Source organism: Pimephales promelas, chromosome 15, assembly GCF_988280905.1.
Source record: "Pimephales promelas chromosome 15, fPimPro1.hap1.1, whole genome shotgun sequence".
Taxonomy (NCBI): domain Eukaryota; kingdom Metazoa; phylum Chordata; class Actinopteri; order Cypriniformes; family Leuciscidae; genus Pimephales; species Pimephales promelas.
In genome coordinates this window covers 26,137,106-26,157,225 of record NC_142783.1, presented here as the reverse complement: position 1 = coordinate 26,157,225, position 20,120 = coordinate 26,137,106, and the positions used below count along the sequence as shown (strand labels likewise).

General features: G+C 37.1%; 1 protein-coding gene and 1 long non-coding RNA gene across 2 annotated transcripts; one reads left to right on the top strand and one right to left on the bottom strand.

Moving 5' to 3' along the window:
- The first annotated feature begins 704 nt into the window (after positions 1 to 704).
- Positions 705 to 17,485, top strand: rpap1 (RNA polymerase II associated protein 1). The gene is made up of 25 exons (XM_039668557.2): positions 705 to 864; positions 978 to 1,167; positions 1,359 to 1,501; positions 1,589 to 1,681; positions 1,767 to 1,956; positions 2,040 to 2,198; positions 3,107 to 3,319; positions 3,900 to 4,015; positions 4,424 to 4,522; positions 4,696 to 4,797; positions 5,748 to 5,915; positions 5,995 to 6,174; positions 6,247 to 6,381; positions 7,761 to 7,931; positions 8,275 to 8,432; positions 8,548 to 8,718; positions 9,721 to 9,916; positions 11,053 to 11,162; positions 11,729 to 11,924; positions 12,019 to 12,165; positions 12,938 to 13,080; positions 14,425 to 15,187; positions 15,721 to 15,897; positions 17,041 to 17,097; positions 17,229 to 17,485. Exons 2-25 carry the CDS (start codon positions 987 to 989, stop codon positions 17,370 to 17,372), a joined length of 4,212 nt encoding a protein of 1,403 aa, XP_039524491.2. The 5' UTR covers positions 705 to 864; positions 978 to 986; the 3' UTR covers positions 17,373 to 17,485.
- On the bottom strand, positions 15,104 to 19,824 carry LOC148973575 (uncharacterized). Its single transcript, XR_016146695.1, has 2 exons — positions 19,577 to 19,824; positions 15,104 to 17,346 (listed from the first exon to the last, which is right to left on the bottom strand). It is a non-coding gene; the product is annotated as an uncharacterized LOC148973575 (long non-coding RNA).
- Between the last annotated feature and the right edge of the window lie 296 nt (positions 19,825 to 20,120).

Here is a 20,120-nt window from a genome sequence, read left to right as displayed (position 1 = left end):
CAGACTGGGGAGGGAGGGGGAGACCGCGGGGAGACTGCGGAGGAGAGAGAGAGAGAGAGAGAGAGAGAGAGAGAGAGAGAGAGAGAGAGAGAGAGAGAGAGAGAGAGAGAGAGAGAACACCGAGAACTGAGTCTCATAAATGGAGACCGAAGCTGGTTCTTTGGTTTATGTGTAAACTCACTGAAATGCACTGTTTTTGAGATTGTTTTGCTAAGTTTGTCACAAATTGGGTCTGTGAAGATATATTCAACCCGAAAATTAATGTAACTAATTTCAAACTTACTTTATATTAAACATTTTATACGGTATAGGAATTAATTTATTGAAAGTTAATTCCTTGTTGAACTGCACTGATGATGAACATGTAGCCTACATAAATAAACTGCTAAAGTGAACAGAATGGAAAGGTAGTGATAAACATAGACTTTAAGACAGCTGTAATAGCTTCTCTTAAGACATTATTGCTCAAATAGAATTTTTATTATCTTTTATTCCAATGCCAGTCACTCAAAACCAGCCTCTTATAGCTTGTGACTGATATATTTTTTAAATTATGTATTTTTATAGTATAATATAAATCATAGTGAAAGGCAAACACATACTTATGAAAATACAATAGCATAACATTTCTTATGTTTTTATATATGTTAATAACGATGCAATATTTTATTTAAAGACAAAAGAAAGCTTAAACCGAAAGTACTTTTATTTTGTAATGGTTACGCATAACCCGGAAGCTGAGACACGTTTGTAAACTCCTCATGTGTTTAGAGCTAGAGTACATATTCATCCAAAATAGCTGAGAGGATCGTGGCATGAACGATCTTCCTGGCTATAGAATATTAAGCAATAAACATTAAGACTGTAAGTCATTGAAGTACACGATGCAAATTTAAGGGGTAAATGTTGAGTCATTATTAGTCCTGACATTCTTCTCTGAAATAATAGACTCCTTGGCTTGTGTTGTGTTAATTCAGGAGTTTGGGATGTTGCGGCGTCCCAAGTCCACAGACAGCGAAGCGGATCTGCTCCGGGAGCAGCAAGAGCTTCTGGCGGCGGGCGGTCAGTCCACTGTCACTGTAGTGAAGCGCCCTGATAAACGCAGAGGAGAAGACGCTGCTGGTGAAAATGAGCAGGAAAAACACAGAGATGTTGTGACTATTGAAGGTAATGTAGAAATATCTGAGCTTTCTGCCAGTTATTGAATCTCATCTTTTAACAATTTCATACACATAATGATGAGTTTCATTAGACCTGCATTCATAGGATCAAGCTGATTTTTTTATGTGTGAAACAAACTATTATTCTAAAGTGTAATCACTACATTTGGGGTGAAATTAGTGTATCTGCACCTTCAGATCTTCCAGATGAGATTCCCACCTTGACCCCTGCAAAGAAGTCTCGTTTTAAACAGGAGCGGGTGCGTTTTGAAGATGAGGGCCCAGAAGAGCTACTGGACAGACATGATACCCATATCAGTGCTGTTCTCTCCAGGATCATTGTGTGTTTTATTTAATTATTACAGTCTGTTGTTTGATTGAATGATAACACAATGCCATGCTTATTGGTAATTTTTCCCTCATAACAGGAGAGGGACACGAGTGCAGTACCTGTGTTGCTCCCATGTATCACAGGCACTGCTTTCCCTAAAGTCTTAAGAAGATCTGTGGTGGAAAGTGAGGTGAGGAAACATTATACATGCACAAAATCCTTTCTTCAGTTCACTTGTTTGACGATTCTGCCTTTTTTTTTTTTACTGCACATAGGGGCAGGAAAGAGCTCCAAGAGGTAGAAAAAGTATTTTTGCACGTCAAATTGCAGCACAGAGGTCTAATAATGAAGATGGTCAGTCTTTAAATGGTTCAAAGACTAGAGATCAGTCTTCTGCATCTAGACATGTGGGCTTCTCACCATTGGAGAGCATGGAGACTGAGGGACCTGAATCAGATGTTATGGGTGAGTGAGCGCTATCACATTCCAGAAAGTTTTTCATGGCTAACTAAAGCATACCATAATTTCTGTGTGTGGTTCTTTTACAGCACGTGTTGCTGGCCCCTTGCTACTTTCAGGTCAAGGACTTGCAATTGCAAATAGTGCCATGGAGACAATGAAAATCCATGAGGAGAATCAGGCAAGGTTGCAGGCGATGTCCCAGAGTGAGATACTGGAGGAACAGAGGAAGCTGCTAGCACAGCTCGGTGAGCTCAATATCTTCTTAGTTTTTACGCAAAGTGAAGTGTACAATTGTAGTGTTGTATTTGGCAGGATCCTCCATTCAAATTTGTTATAGTATTGTGAAGGGTAATTTTTTCTTTCTAAGAAATATACTGTATATGTGGTACGTTCGGCATTGGCTATGTTCAGGAAAAAAAAGACTACTGTCAAATAAAGAAGAAAATAAGAACAAATAATCAAACTGCAAGCAACATCACAAATAAATGTGACTGTTTTGTCCATGTTTTTTTCTCATCGTGGTTGTAACGTTTTGGGAAGCCAGAATGCATACACTTGCCTAACTCTGTCTGTTTTTTACGTGTTATCTTCAACAAACCAAATTATAGATGCGTCGTCAGATTTAAGATGAACGACGGTGCAATAGTATGCTGAAGCGTGGGTGGAGAACAGTTTTTATTTATTTATTTTTTTTTACAGACAACTGTTACACCCCTAAAATATATTATTTGGTTCCTTAAAATGCTAATCTTCTCAATTATTGTAATTTGAGGTTTAGGGTCAGTGTATTTTTATTTTTTTAAAGAAAGTTATGCTTTTATTATGAATTCAGTTTATCAAAAGTGACATTCAGTTTATCAAAAATTAAAAAAAAAATTTATAATTAAAAAAATAAAATAAAAAATTTATCAAATAAAAGCAGCTTTGGTGAACTAAAGAAACTTCTTTAAAAACTATTAACTTTCTCAACAGTAGTATAAATGTTTGTTGCCAGAAAATGTCTAATGTTTTAGTAACACGGTTGCAAGTGTTTTTTTGTAATTAAAGCCCCCTTTCACTGACCATTTTCATAATTTTTTTGATTTTGTTTTATTGATTTTATTCTTTTCATATATTTAAGAGTTTTAGAGCTCACATTGTTGCATTATGTCAGACCCTAGATTAGTGGACTTTGTGAGATCTCGGAAGGCCCAGAGAACACCAGGATCTGAGTCATCATCCAAGCCTGTGCAAAAAGAAAACTTTCCACCTAATAGCACTTCTACAGAGTTAGACCACACAATGAAAGCTCAGGAATCTCAAAGGGATACCATGGAGGATTACGAGGAAGATAAGAATCCGCTTGCAGTTCAGCCTCCAATTACAGGTAAGTGATTTTAGCAGCAGCAGATCACACAATATAGCTACCATTTGTTTTGTGATGTAATGTTGTAAAGACAAGGTAAACCTACATATTTGTAGTTTATTTGACAAATGCTACTCATGAAGTAGGCTGAATGGGGTATTTGGACTAGTCCGCATGCATACAACATTAGAAAGTAAAGCTAATGTACAGGCCGGCGTCTTCTCAATCTTGTCAGCACAAGTGCAGCTGGATGGTTTCCAGTTCTTTATTCACCCTGGGCTTGGAACTGGCCACACATATTCTGGACTGTACACTTTGCAGATCTGTCCAGCTAAGCGGTGAGCCCAGCATGCTAAGGCAGATACATCAATTTCAATTAGTCTGATTAGAGCAGAGTTAGCTAGAGCAAGCACCAATTTGTTTTAAGGTAATAGAGATAAGAGGTACTCAATGACATTTATGGATGAAGCACATCAGAGGCTACCGTTCAGAGAACAGTTCTTCCATAGTCACACTGCCGTCAGCATGTGGTATGTGTTTGTCAATATACACGTGAATAGACTTTTTAAATAACTGAGTTTTTTATTTTTATTTTTTGCAGAGGAGGAGCTGCCCATCAAGCCACAGAAGGAATGGATTCACATGGACAAGGTGGAGCTAGACAAACTGGAATGGACTAGAGACCTTCCTGCACCCAGTAGGCTCAGCACCAAAAAGGTACAAACCATGAAACCTACAAAGGTGGTTTAATTAGTTGTGTACTTTTTTCCAAAACCCCAAACCCTAAGTATTAAGCTTTGGCACATACTTGAACTAATCCTGGAATATCTGTGCTATGCACATAAAGGATCTCTATTGTGGAAAAAAAAATTAGGTTCTGTCCATCGGTTGTTGATTGAATCACGTAGATCTGAATATGAGTTTGCAGTTATTTGTAAGAAAGAGATGGGTTTACATCACCAGAAAGAAGGCTGTCATTTCACTGTCAGTTATGAACAACAGACAGAATCTACATGTATTTAGAAAATTGTTAAATTTCATTTTATACTGACTTTAATGAGATAAATGAAATGTTCTCTGGTATTCTGTGTTCTTGTTTGTACAAATGCTTTATTACATTTTCAGGCTATGCAAGCACGGTTTGATTTCGCTGGAAGTCTCATCCCAGCCACCAAAGACCTGCCCACCCATTTGGGCCTGCATCACCATGGAGAGGAGCCAGAGGTGAGTTGCTTTAGCTAAATTCATCTCTATTTGATTGTTTTTAGACTGGCAGTGAAATATAACTGATGCCAGTACTTCTTTTAAAAGATGCTTGTATTAGTCAAATTCAGACTTGTGCATCTGTCATACGTGTAATAATATTTAAATAATTTTCTCTCTCTCCTCTGCTCCAGCTGGCTGGATATTCACTGCAAGAGCTTTTTCTCCTCTCTCGCAGTCAGCTCAACCAACAGCGCAATCTGGCCGTCAGCACTCTCGCGAATGTCCTGACCAAAGTAAACCAACATTTAAAACACAAAAAGTTCGAGTTGATGTGAAAAGCTATTAGATCGTAGTAGATTTGATTTCACAAACACTATAATTAAAGAGGGTAAATGCTGGATTCTCTTTTTTTCCCATCATTAAAAAAAATGATATTAAAAAAAATATTTAAAATAATCTAAACTCAAATGAGATGAAGACTTTAGTCATAGTGGCAGCCTGACTGAAACTAATTTTATTTTATATGTAGCAAATCTCCTCATAGATACAGACAGGTAGGGCTGTTAAACGATTGATCGCGATTAATCGCATCTAAAATAAAAGTTTGTGTTTACATAATATATGTGGGTGCACTGTGTATAATTATTTTATACATATAAATACACACATGCTTGTATATATTTAAGAAATATTTTCATGTATATACTATTACTGTATATAGATTTATATTATATATAAATATAAATATTTTATATATAAATAATATTAGCATGTGTGTGTATTTATATATATACAAAATAATTATACACAGTGCACCCACATATATTATGTAAACACAAACTTTTATTTTGGATGCGATTAATCGCGATTAATAGTTTGACAGCCCTACAGACAGGTTGAAATCCCATGGCTAACATAATACTACTCATTTTATCTTGGTAACCCTTTTATTGGACACTTTATTTTGTTCAATAAAGTAACAATGGCTTACTAAAATATTTTGCATGGTTAAACTTAAAGGTACACTATGTAACTTTTGTCCCTCTAGAAGTTAAAAAAATAAAAGTGCAAGCTTTTTGCGGAAGAATATGTATGCAAATAGGGAATCTAGGTAAAACAAAAGCACGTTTAGAAATTTGAAATTGCTAACTTTGAACAAAAATCCATCCATCCATCCATTGTAATATTTTCTTTCGGTAGATTTGTCTCTTAATAAACACTGTACGCGTGTGTTCTCCATCAGGCCCGTGCTGGTGAGTACACTTCCTCTCTGAAGGGCAGCGTCTTGTCTTCTTTACTGGATGCTGGACTCCTCTTCCTTCTGCGTTTCTCCCTGGATGACGGTGTGGAGGGTGTGATGTCAGCAGCGGTGCATGCCTTGCGAGCTCTGCTGGTTTCATCCGATGATGAAGTAAGAGACTATCATCTCGCGTATCATTTATGCACTTTTGGGGATGAAGAAGCACAACAGTTCTGATCTCTCATCCTAGGAGTGCTTGGATAATGCCTTCTCATGGCTACTCGGGATGGCAACATTTCCTTTGCTGCCAACTGTTCAGGAGGATGAGGATGAGGAAGATGAAGGCTTGGATGAAGCCTTAAAAGAAACGGCAAAGGAAAAAGAAGAAAAGAAAACCGATCATGATGTTGCTAGGCAAGATGTTGTCAAGGTAACTGGACTCTAAGATGTCTCTCTTTCTGCAAAGTTAGTATCGGCTCTCAAGTTTGTGTGTCGTCATCAGGGCTTTTTAAGGATGCAGGGACTTCCTCGACTGCGTTACATCCTGGAGGTGCTGCGGCCCTCTCCACGAGTTGTTCTTGATATTCTGGAGGTTCTGATCAGAATCGCTCGCCACTCGACCGCTGCAGCCACACAGGTAACTGAATTCTGCACCACCACTGCTATTTTATTGTTATTTATATATCATTGTGACAAATGTTTTTCAAAATTCTTCCTGGTCTAGAATCATATTTGTTAATAACTTGAATTAGAATATTTTCAGTTTTCATTCATGTGAGGTTTAGTCGTATATCCTTTTGACGTTTTTATTTTTCTAAAATGTTTCTATTTAGCTTTATTTAGTTCTAATTTTTTTGGTTTTAGAAATGTTAGTACTTCAGCTTGTTTCTTTTGATCTTTTGACCATATACTTCTGTCTCGCCTATTCAAGTTCAGTTTACTTGTATCCAATATCTGTTTACATTAATCCCTGCCTAAAACGATTTTGTTGGTGAGCGCTTTACAATGTGAGAAGGTTGACCCTCAGGTGGGCGAGCAAATAAAATCATTTATATGATTCACGTCGAGTGGTACCATGATTATCTGCCAGCATGGATATGTTAAAAGCTGTCATGGGTGTTTGCATGCAAAATCTGACTGAAGGGATGTAGGCTTGAAAATAACAGTAATTTTTGTTTGTTATTTATCTACGGTTCGTTATATCTAGAATTCTGAAATGAAATAAAGTATTGCGGTAAGCATATATTTATTTGAATGAAATGTAATTAATTAACGAGAGAAAGAGAGATTGTGTAGGGCTGTGAATGTGAAAGGATTAATCGCATCCAAAATTAAAGTTTGTGTTTACATAATGTATGTGTGTGAACTGTGTATAATTCATTTGTTATATAGTTATATATGCATGCACCCACATGGATGTATATATTTAAGAAAAATGTGTTATTTAATACAAAATATTTAGATTATATATATATATATATACAGTATGTACAAGCAAACATTTTTTTAATATATACATGCATGTGTGTGTGTTTATACAAAATAATTATACACAGTACACACACATTATGTAAACACACTTTTATTTTGGATGCGATGTATCGCTTCACAGCCCTAATTGTTAGTGTGAATTACCTGCGTGAAGCTGTGAGTTTAATTGCGAAGCTATCACCTCGTTGCTGAGAAACTTGCCTAATGTACTTTTCAGTAGCGAAGCTGTTTTTTTTTTTTTTTTGTTTTTTTTTTTAAATAAAATTCATAGGGCAAGAGTTTGAAATACAGTTTCTGTGTTTCAATTTCTTACATGGGAGTACATACAGGCCCTTGCCTTGTGGTGGCTTGGAATTCCAAGAGAATTTAGATATACATGTTTAGACAAATATATATTGAATAACCACATTTGGAAGTGGATGCGAAAAAATTTGATCTTGTAGGGACTTTTGTGTTTACAAATGTGCAACAATTTCTGATCTGTGTCAAGATTGTTTATTGAAATGGAAACCTTTTTTTTGTCAGGTCTTGAACTGCCCACGACTGATGGAGACTGTGATTTCTGAGTTCCTTCCCTGCTCCTGGACCCCTGCCGTCTCTCAGACTCCATCCTCTTTGTATGGGCTGCCTGTTGCTTTGGCGATGAAGCTGCTTCGTGTTTTAGCAAGTGCAGGGAGGCATGCTTGTGCTAGAATAGTGAGTATTCCCTGAATAGCATAGGTCAACAGTGTCAAGTGCCCACCAAATGTAAATAAGTATGATACTTATTGCAAGATTGATAGGTCTCCCCCCTCTTTAGTAAATGAGTATGATGCTTATTAAAAGATGTGACAGGTCTCCAACTCAGATTTCAAACCATACTCTTATGCTAAAATTGTATATATATACATGGTCTTGCTATGGGCTACGATGCTATTTGGATGACATATTTGGATGGTTTTCCTAAAATAAGTAAAGTTCTAATACAAAGAAATTGTACATTTAGTATGATATTTATCTTAAAGTCACAGCATGGCCTTAATTATACTGTCTCTCTTAGCTGAACTCTCTAGGAGGAAAGGAGCTTTTGTTACGTTTTGTGGTTGTGGATCCATCAGAGATGTTGCTGGAAGCAGGTGAAGCTCTTCGCTGCACCACAGAGGCTCTGAGGTTGTTCGCAGTTGCTGCCGGCTACGGACAGGCTTGCAGTCTTTACACGTAAGGGTGATCATTCACTTCCCTTTCAAATGATGACAATAAGCTGTGGTTGTGACAAATAGCTAGATGTTTAGGGATGTATTCAAAGCGTCTGACTGTATTGATGTGGTTCCAGGGATCTGTATCCTGTGCTGGTGAAGAGGTTGCAGGCTGGGAACCGGCCGTGTGCTTCGTCTGAGGCTGTGCTGTTTCTGGAGCTGGACCGAATCAGAGCTCTGCTGGTGTTGCTTACTCAGGTCACTCAAACGGCAGGATGCCATGAAGAACTGCAGAGAGGCCTTGTCAGGTGAGACTCCACTTTTAGGATATGCTATTCTTTGGCAAACCTTGTCCAGATGTCTGAACAATTGCACATTACATAAATAAAAATATGTGGGAATGTGCATTTAAGCAATTAAAGGAATAGTTCACTTCAAAATGAAAATTCGGTCATCATTTACTCACCCCCAAGTTGTTTCAAACCTGACTTGACCTGACTTAATTTCTTCTGCTGAGCACAAGAGATATTTTGAAGAATGTCGGTAACCAAATAGTTAACGCACCCCATTGACTTCCATAGTATTTTCTTCCTACTATGGATAAAGGTGAAGACCCAACTTTATGTATGTTTTGTAAAATTCCTTTATCTGTCAAACATTTTATATTAGATTGTCCTGGACTTAACGCAAGTAGAAGGCTCTTTTATGAAGTTACTTCTTTGAAGGACATATTTAATGAGATTATGCCTGAAAAGGTTCTGGACTTTTTATCATATGTTAATTTAAAAAAATATATTGTATAATACGACTTCTTGTTTATTTGTTTTGTTTTTGTTGTATTTATATGATGTTTGTATTTTTGTAAATGAATTTTTGCCATGAAAATAGCTCTGACTGCAGACATGGCATGAAATAAAATAATCTGAATCTGAATCCTACTATGGAAGTCAATGGGGTACATCAACTGTCTGGTAACCGACATTCTTCTAAATATCTTCTTTTGTGCTCAGCAGAAGAGAGAAATTCATACAGGTTTGAAACATCTTGAGGTTGAATAAATGATGATTTTGAAGTGAACTATTCCTTTAAGCAATTCAATGGGTTCCTTAAAAATAATCAAAAGAGGTTTACGATTATTTTCTATTTGATTGACTTTTACAATTCGTCAGATACTCTTGGTAGGATTAACCACTGTTTTAATGTTTATTAAGAGACAAATGTGCCACTGTTTTTTTTGTCTTGCTTTTTATAATATTGCAATTTCACATTTTGGATATGGTCTGGAGCTGTTTGGATGTGTGTATCGACAGTGCTCAGGGTACAGAGTGTCCTCCACCTCCTCCTGTTCTGTGGAGTCATGTGACGGGTCTCCAGCCCACTGTCATTAGCTCTCTCAAGGGCTGTGTGAGAGCACTCGATGGCTCGGCTCAAATGTCAAGCGCTCTGATTCTGCTTCCATCCTACCTGCTCTACGTGGAGGCGTATTATTCTCAGCTCTGTGTGCAAGTATGTATTTATAAGAATGAAATAAGAATCAAAGCCAGTGTCCCACCAACCTCACTGACAAGGTCATTTTAAAACGAGTCTGGATGCCTGTTTTACTCTCATGTATTTAAAACAGGCATATTCCTAAAGGCATATTTATTTACAAATTACATTTATTCATTTTTACATTTATTTAAAGGGGTCATGACATGAGAAATCTTTTTTTTTTATTGCTGCATCTGTGATGTCACACAGGCAAATATATTTGCATATGACTGCCTCCAGAGCAAGACATCAACAAATAAATCATCACACCATAGGCTCCGCCCACTAGCATTCAGTTGCTTAACAGCTGACATTTGCCTACACTGATTGTGAACGACACATCAGAAGCAAACCCATTATAATCACTGCCGCTGTCTACAATGGTTACGGTATACAGATGCGTGTTCAGTTTCTGACATACAGTACATTAGCTCCACGAACTTGAGTCCGTTGACAACAGGATCAAGAGTGACAAGTGGAAGAGTGAAAGAACGTTGGCTTTGTTTCCATTTTAAACTACTGGGTTGCATCTCTGTCTGTACAGACTTTAGAAGGAGAGTTCGCAAAGAAACTTGTTGAAAGATGAATCATTCATGAGCCGGCCCCTTAAAAATGGATCATTTTAGACAGAGGGTTCGAATAAGGAAAATATTAAAATCATTAAAGAAATCCATGTCATGACCCCTTTAAATTCTTTGAAAAGTTTTGCAATAGATTCATGAATGATACATGAAACATGAACTCATCTCTAAGATGCAAAGTGGGTAAACAGTTGCTCTTTTTCAATGAAAAGAATCAATGCTTCTGGTGGGATAAACACCAACATATGAGAGATTTATTCAGCGTATTCAGTCAGTTCCCTCAAGGCAAGATAATGCTGCCTGCACAAAATAGTTGCTGATAGTATTTTTATGTTACACTGCTAATATAGATTGAGTGCTATTCACAGCCTCGTATTCACATACTTTTTTTTTTTTTTTTTTTTTAATTTAGTTGTGGTAACTGAAGCTTTTAATGCAAATGGGCCTATTATATAGAGATACTTTAAATAATTACCATCCTTTGCATATGTGTTATGCAACGTGACTAATCTGATCTGATTCATTTGTCAGAGCTCCTTCCAGCCGGTACAGTGTCTACAGGAACTAGAGTCACTAACTTCAGACGTGATTTTGCCCCTGATATCCCATCAGGCCATGCAAAATCTGGCCAGCAGCTTCAGGTAGGGTGATCTGTTATTTTACTTTAGTGTCCTGGGACGGTTGCTGTATATGAATTCATGTTTTGTTTTTTAAAACAGCTTTAAAAATCTGTTCAATGATATTTGCATCACCATAATGTTATATACAACAATAAACTGTGATGTTAATAAAATAAAATGTGAAATGGTTAAGTAATATTAGTTAAATAGTAATGATTTTTAAATTATAATGACTATCTGTGGCGTTATTGTACAATAAAATTACTATATGACTTAAATTGCAACAGATGTTTTCGGATGTATTGATCTTTTCTTTAAAAGTGTGTTCACTTGAAGAATCAAGTGAATTATATTACCTGAATTAAATTGCTGTACTTAAATTTTACAATTATATTGTACAACTGTAATTATTATATTTTTTTTGTATTTTTTATTTATTATTTTTGCCATTTTAATATAGCATGATGTAAGTAAATGAACAAAGGAAGGACGTGCCTGGGCTTATATTGTAGGGTACTGTGATCATTTTGAGCTATACAAAAAGAATAGATCTTACATAAATGGAACAATATGATCTTCTTCTGCAGGTCCAGCTCTGTGATCTGTAACCCCAGGCTTAGTGCCCCTGGTGTGGAGGTCGTCCCCAGTCTGCCAGGCTTGTTCAGCTCGAGGCTGATGACCTCCAGCCCGATTGCAGGACCCAACTCCCCTCTGTCCCTCCCTACTGCACTCCTATACCTGCTGAACACCATCACCTCCATCCACAAGGGCTTAATTCAGAAGGTTAATTCTCTATGGCTAAACTGTTTTATAGATCTGAAATAAATGCTGTGTTCTTTTTAATTCGTGGCTAATTTAATTCTCTCTCTCTTATCAGTTCAGTCATCTCATCCTCTCTGATGCTGTTCTGGCTTATCTGCGGTCTTGTATCGGAGCCATGCCCTTTGTTTCTCACATGAGTGCCTGGATTTTACGCCATGAGCACCACCTGCTGTATCTACTGCTCAGACTGGCCCACAAGCTGGTAACTGCAACCTCGCATTTAACAAAACAGCATTTACATACATATTATGCATACTGATATCATTTATACATTTTTATTATATATTTTTATATAGAAAATGAAAAATGTTTTAATTTCTTTGCTTAATGAATGTTTTCTAAAATATAAAATTTATAATTTATAAATATATAAACCCATCATACAAGCATGTTTCATTGCAAAAGTTTAGTTAATTCATTCTGAATGAATTCAATGACATACAGAACTAATGTACTGTATGTCAGAAACTGTATATCCAGTGTAGACAGCGGCAGTGATTATAATGGGTTTTGTTTGCTTCTGATGTGTCGTTCATAATCAGTGTAGGCAATTCATCTCATTGACTGAATGAATTCAAGGTGCACATTTTCATTATGCAAAACTGTTTGTCTTTACCATAAGCGTCGAGTGAGTCTATTTTGAACTTCACTTAAAGAATGTTTACTCAAATGCCACTCAAACCAGCAACAGATAAAGGACCAAACAATCGCTGTTATTTTAGGATTCTTCACATCATATAAGCGCATGTTATCACCTTTGAGAACAGATTACTGTCCTATATACCAAATATAATTCTGAAAATAATGCTGTATGAACCATTTATGTTACACGGTCTGAAAAATCAACAGAGAGATTTGGAGATTTGATTCTGGAAATGGAAAATGTATGGAAAATTGTAAACCCTGAGATGGGAACTGAAATGTGAAGATTGAAATAGGAGCCCTGTTTTATTTTGTGATTTAATTATCTTTAGGTTCCAGTTGACCCAGAGGTGGCCAAACACGCTTTCTTGTTCCACCAAGTATCGTTGGCTTTATTGTCTTGGCTGCTGCCTGGCAGTGAATACTTGGCTCATGAACTCATGTCTGTCTTGACATTCAGCCACAGCCTCCTTCCGTGAGTATCTGATGAAGCTTTGCCCCAAGCTCTCATCTCCCTTGCCGTCTTAGTGTGATTGTAATTGGTATTCACAAAATAATATTCACATGTTTCTGCAGTGCCCACATATTCAGATGCTTGGATTTTAGCCAATTTAGCCCTCATTTTGTTTAACCTCAAATAAATGTTTTTTGTTTATTGTCATTACAAATGTCACTATACTTTGAATTCAGTGTAAGCAAAGGAAGAAAGAAAGAAAAAAAAGCCAATTTAGCCCTCATTTTGTTTAATCATAACTGACTGTTAAAATGTATGATTATGTCTTTTATTTTGCTTTGATATGAAATGATTGCATTATTATTCTTGAGCCTCTTCAGTCATGTACCACAAGGACAGGCTTTATGTTTCATTAACTGTACAAAGATAAGAGCTGAAACTCGTTGAGAGAAATTACACCAAGCGTCTGCAGTCTCAAAACTGGCTGGGGGTTTACATTTGGGTACATATTATTGTTCATCGTTCTGATTGTGTTCTTCCTTTCAATAGAGTTACAAACATGCTATAAATAGTTTTATAATTTGTGTTGTTGCAATGATTGAAAAAAAAAAAGATTTTAGATTCCCTGCTTTATCAAGCTGTAGTATTACTTTATATTCACAAGAGAGCAGCAAACTACATATTTCTTACAGGATGGAGCCATCTTTCCATGGATAGTTGACAGTTGATGTTTTTAGCTATATATATTTTTTACATGTATTCTTGGTGAATTTCATTTAGTGTTTATCTACAGAATTTTATCCTTTAATTTTACACTACTAAATTCAGCAAGGATGCATTACATTGATCAGAATAATAGTAAAAACATTTATGATGTTATAAAAATGTCTATTTCAAATCAATGCCGTTATTTTGAAGTTTTTATTTATCAAACAATCCTGAAAAAGACGCATCACAGTTTCCACAAAAAAAATGAGTTGCATAACTTCTCAAATTTGAATTCTGAAGGATCATGCTAAAAATTCACCTTTGCCACTACAGGAATAAATTACATTTTAGAATATATTAATATATAAAAAGGTTATAAATTAATTGTACTAATATGTAACAGTGTTCAGTTTAAATATATTTTTGATCAAACAAATGTTGTGCTTAAGAGACAACTTTCAAAAACATTACCAAATATAACCGACCCCAAACTTTTTAACTCTTGTTTATTTATGAATAGTTTTCACAATTTAACCACTGGAAGGATGTACTGTGAGAAGGATGTACTTTGAGAATATACATATTTGTTCTCTGTCATGAGAGTTTGAAGTATGTAATATGTATATCTAGTAATAATTCTGTTCTTTTCCTTGTTAGTGAGGGTGGTTGTGGTGAACCAGAGGTGGCCGCGTTGGCCGAGTTGCAGCTCAAGGAGAGGACTTCACCTGCCGTTGGTGCCTTGCTACGTGACGCTCTTCATCATTTGCCCTCCATCCGGGGTTGCTACCTCACCCACCTTGCACACATGGAACCCTCTGTCCTTTCATCCCGGGACCGGTACCTCGGCAGAAACCCTTTCGTCCGCTCTCATCTTCTACCTGAGCTGACTGGCCCCTCGCTGCCTTCCGACTGGCCCTACTTACCGCTCATCAGTCTCTATGAGCGAACGGGACAGTCAGCTGGCGGTGGGCAGGAGGTAGAGTCCCTTCCAGCAGGGTCTTTGCAGTCAGCCACTCACTGCCTTCAATGGCTGCTTGTGCTGGAGAGCTGGAGGGAGCAAGCGCTCACGGCTGTGCCACCAGTGGCTAAGTTGGCCCGGCTAGCCTGTGTCTTTCTGTGCTCCAGTGACCTCTTCCTGGAGCGACCTGTGCAAGAGCTTACTTGGGCGCTGTTTCGCAGACTAACACAGCCAGCCCAGCTTGAGGCGCTGGATCTGGGCTCAGCTCCACCAGGCCTGGCTTCCTTTCATGACTTATATTCGGCTCTACTGGCGCAGTACGAGGCTGTGTCATTCGGTGACCCGCTCTTTGGCTGCTTCATGCTTTTGCCTCTACAGCGGCGCTACAGTGTCACCATGAGGTTGGCTGTGTTCGGTGAACATGTGGGAATGCTGCGATCGCTGGGGGTCTCGCTACAGCAGGTAAGGGGTTTCTTTTTCATCAAGGGTTTTATGTGCAGGATAAGTATGAAGGATGAAAATACTGCAATATTTCATAGATTTCATGGTGACTTTTTTAATGATTTTAATAAAAAATATATGTTTTTATTCTACTGCATATAAATGAAAGTGAAATTTTATTACAAAAATGTTTTATTGCATTTACTTATTCAACTTTTTGCAATTCAAAGAAATTATGAGTAATAAGAGTCACAGAAGTTTTGTGACAAAATAAAACCACAATGTATTTTTGCCTACTCTAAATGTAGAATACATTTTTCCTTGACTAAATGGCATTAAACATTTATAAAAAAATACTTGACAGTGGCTGTTTGGTTGGAAAAAAAAAAAAAAAAGCTGTTCTGTCTGTGTAGCTGTGAAAATTGCCCTTTAAAGCCATTTCGGAGCTTATCCATAGATGTATATGTGCCATATATATGACTAAACTGTAAATCCCTTTTGTGAAGCAGTTAAGACCATCTCCAGCTGAAATCTGATTTGTTTGTCCTTTACAGCTGCCTGTTCCACTGGAGAAGTTCACGTCCCCCATGGAGGACTCCCTGCCTCTGTTGCAGCTGTATTTTCGAGCACTAGTAACAGGAGCTCTGAAAAGGAACTGGTGTCCTGTACTTTATGCTGTGGCTGTTGCCCATCTCAATGCTTTTATTTTCTCCCAGGATGCAGTGGCAGAGGTAAACTACAAGGGCATCAAGACTAGTGTTATTTTAGCATTATTTCATTTAAGGGTGGGTTCACAAATGATTTGAACAAACTCTGGTGAGGTTTGACTGAAATATGAATACAACACGGACCTAAGACATATAATCAAACCAAAAACAGGACATGTCACTAGCTGCGAACTTAAAAAGGACAGAATGGGCAAACAAGCAAACTGTTTTTTTTCTCGTCATAGGTGCGATGTTACCCATTACAGGCATCAGAACCACGTCTCCTTGCAGCAGATTTTCGATTTTCGTCATTGTTTTGAGACAGTTTTTCTTTACATATTTTATAAGCTCTTCCCGAGTTGTCAGCTCCATCATATACCATCATATGTACGCATATAGCGAGCCTGTTTAGCTCAACACACAGCATTGGTTTGGATATTTGACAAGATCTGTTTTAAAATATACGTCAAAGCCGTTTTTTCTTTAGATTTGTTGGTAAAAATGATGGTATAAATGCTAGCAAATCAGGGCTAAATGTATAATTTTCTTTTTTGAAAGGGTGAACACAACCTTTATTTTTTAATCTAAAATGTATATCATATTTTATTTCGGCTTCATTTTAGTTACCTAAAAGTTGAATCGTTTTAGGTTTAGTTAAAAATCACAACACTGAGCAAGACCAATGTCACAAAAAAGCAAGAATTTCCTTGATGAGCAATCCTGAAGGGCTAGTTTCAAAAATGAAAATTCAGTTATCATTTTCATGTTACAATATTACAAAACCATATGACTTACTTTGTTAAATGGAGCATAAAAATACATTTAAAAGCTGCTCTTTCCATAAACTTAATGTGAAAAGTGTCCAAAGACTCTCAAGTTTCAAAAATAAAATTTGTCAGTAGGACTTGTACATCATATTCCCATTCTTCAGAAGCCATAATGGCTTAATATGAGGAAATAACAAGTCATCAAGTCAAGCAAGCAAATGTTTCGTCTGGGGAAAACTGTAAATTATAAATGCAAGTTGTCTGTCACAAACTGCTAAATTGAGTGGTTGGGTTTGAAATATGTCGGAAAAGTGAAGCAAGTGTGATAGATTGTCTCTTAGTGGTCTTATTTTGTCATTGTGCTGTGAGTGATGACCATCCTGACTTTCACACTCTGTAGGAGGTAGAAGCGGCACGTCGGAGCCTGCTTAGAAAGACCTACTACATGACAGATGAGGTACCATCAGCCACTCACTCACCTCTATTTTAAAGAGAGTTTCCATTTCCAGGATCTACTTTTATCTCCATTATATTTCTCTCTTGATTTCTCACCTTTCCTGGTGTTGTTTTTCTTTTTTTTTTCTCCAGGTGTTGAAGAACCACCTTCTGCTTTTTTGGCTGCCCCAGCAAAATTCAGAGCTGGGCTTCAGCACTTATGAACAGCTGCCCTCCATTCGTGCCCGCAGGTTGGAAAGCATTGTGGGAACTGTACAGAAAGGGGGAGAAAGGTGAAAAGGAAAAAAAAATCCTGGTTCCTGATTTGTGAGCTACCATCCTAATACATCTGTGCTTTTTAGGGACAAATGACAACAATAGACTATAAAATAAATGTTTTATTTCTCGTGTATATGGTGTGGTTACTTGTGTCCATATCCCTTTTTCCTCTTTGTTTTTTGGCCAAGTATATATGCCAAAAGTCCAAAGTGGCACATCTTCAACTGTTCTGAAGTAAGATATGAAGTTGTAGCCATATCCAGAGGCTAGTTATTTGATGTGGGGATGTTATATAATTCCAGACTTGACATGGGTTAGTCAGTTATTTTATTGCTGCCTGAATCTGAAGTGTCAGGGTTTTTTCCCTCCCATCCACAAAAAAAAAAAAAAAAAAAAAAATTCCCAACCAAATTATACTGTTTTTGGACAAACACCAGGGTTGTGTGGTAATTTAAATTCTGAGTTTAAAGTTCAGGAATTAATCCAAAAGTAGTTTTGGAAATCATTTTTGACCACTGCTAAGTGCTGTATGCTTGCTTTGCATGGTAATGTGTATATTGTTAATTCAATTGAGGCTTTTATGGCTGAAATGTTTGAAATTATTCACATTAATAGTTGTGCCGCCTCTCAACCACAGTTAGTTGGAACTCTTACGGTGATAAAAAGAAGCCAAATGTGCGAACTATTGACTTATTCCAATATGTTTTACCGGTAATGGGTTTAATTTTACAGACGCCACTCTTGCTGTCCATATAGAGCTTATGGCAACAACTGATGAAAAATGAGCAAACTCCTCAACGTAAATATTGTCTTTGAGCATTATTTTTTTTATGTCATTCTGAAATGAGTCAGAGAGCCATGATCAGCGTGCTCCATTTATGTCAGTATAATTCACAATATTAAACAAACACTGTATACTCTTCAATGGATACTAAAATTAAAATACAACAAAAATGACTTTTACAAAACCAACTTTGGAAAATGACCTTGGGCAAATAAAGACAAGGGGATATTTATTCTTTCTTCAACTCTGACTTGACCTTCATATTTATGAAAAGGCTTTGGTCTCTGTTTGGACTTAAAGCCCCATTTTCCCTTTAGAGCTTGTGTATTCATTCTTTTTATGTGTGTGATTTCCTCATACTGAGTGAAGAAATTACTTGGAAAATACTTTTTTCCACATATTATGTAATCATCATGAACAGTTTTAGGGTGTTTAAAAGCCAGTGTGAAGTTTTCCGGAAACATACTCCAGAACACAGTTGTTTTTGGCCAGATATGGTTTGAAATGACATCACACCTATTTGTTCTTCAGTTTTTTTTTTAGTTTTTTTTTATATTGTATAGTTTGTGCCGATTTCTCAAATCATGTGGCTTACTGAAATGTTGTTTATTTTTAAAGCGACTGAACAGTTTTTATTTGGCAGATTATAGACCGTATGTAGCCCCGCCGCTTTTCTGTTGACTTCCGGTCTGTATTTTCACAGCGATCTTGCATAGGTATGAATAAACTGTTCGTAAAAAAATCCTGGTCTACATTTGTTAAGACATCTGCTTTACAATGCTTATGAAAAACATTACAACGCTCATGATAACTTTTGTTAACACCAGCTACTTACTCCTCGACAGTGATGAAATATACAGAGCGACCGCAAAAACTGAAGTCCAAAGACAATAGTGCTATTCTAAAGATGACGGCGCCCATTAAGGAACTCGAGACTAAGGTAAGAACCATAGGATAAGAACCAAGAAGAACCGGTACCACTTCAGCATGCCAGTGAAGTCCGATTCTCGAGCAAATGACTCTTAGTGACTCGGAAACAAGCAGCACTCCGAAATCGCATAGGCCTACTTCCCTACGGTAGGAGATAAAAGTTTGTTACAAAAGAAGTATGCTGGAATTCACAGTACTCATTAAAGTGTTGCCCAAAAGTATGTGGATAACCTACTATTTTTCGTTGAGATTCTGAAGTGTGCACACAATGGACACTTTACTATGCCATTAGGCCAAAGGAGAGGATTTATGAATGGAAGTGAAGCGACGCAACTGACATTGCTAGGTCACATGATAACGACAAACGGTAGTAGGCTACATCAAGATTATATTCATGCTACATTTTCGTACTACAAACAGAATTGCATTTATTTTTGCAGAATTGTATTACATTGTACAATTATTTATTAAAAAGAATGGTTAGGGAACGAATTGTTTAATTTCTTACCCAAGCTTGTACGGAGCACTTTTGTTTGTGCTGTTCTTGCAGCTTTCTCGTCATCTTGTTGCTGAAATGTCATTAAGGAATTTAATAAAACCAAAGTAAAATGAGAAAGATCGGGAAAAGGCGGCGGTTGCCGGTTAGTCTCTTGTTTGCTCCTTCAGGAATGCTGAATTTTTGCTTGCCAGTTAAAGACAATGAAGCCTCCTGTGAGTGCTGCTAATGCTAGTCACACGGTTCAGCTGACATCTGGTCTGAATTATATCACAGGCAGGGGGCACTGAGTTTCACTACGGCTCCTGTAGACAACACAACATCTCAACTGTATCGCCCACCGTGAGATACTATTTATCCAAATTTGTTTTTGTCCAGACTCATTTGTGTGGTTTCAAACTTGATGCTGCTACAAATTGCTGATGGAAATCTGGAACCATTTGATTTTTGTTTGAGTAAAGAGAAAAATGTCTGAGGCTTTTTAGTGTTTTGTTAAGGTTTTTCTTAAATTGCTTTTATTAAAAATGGAAATATGATTTTAGACACTAATGCGTGG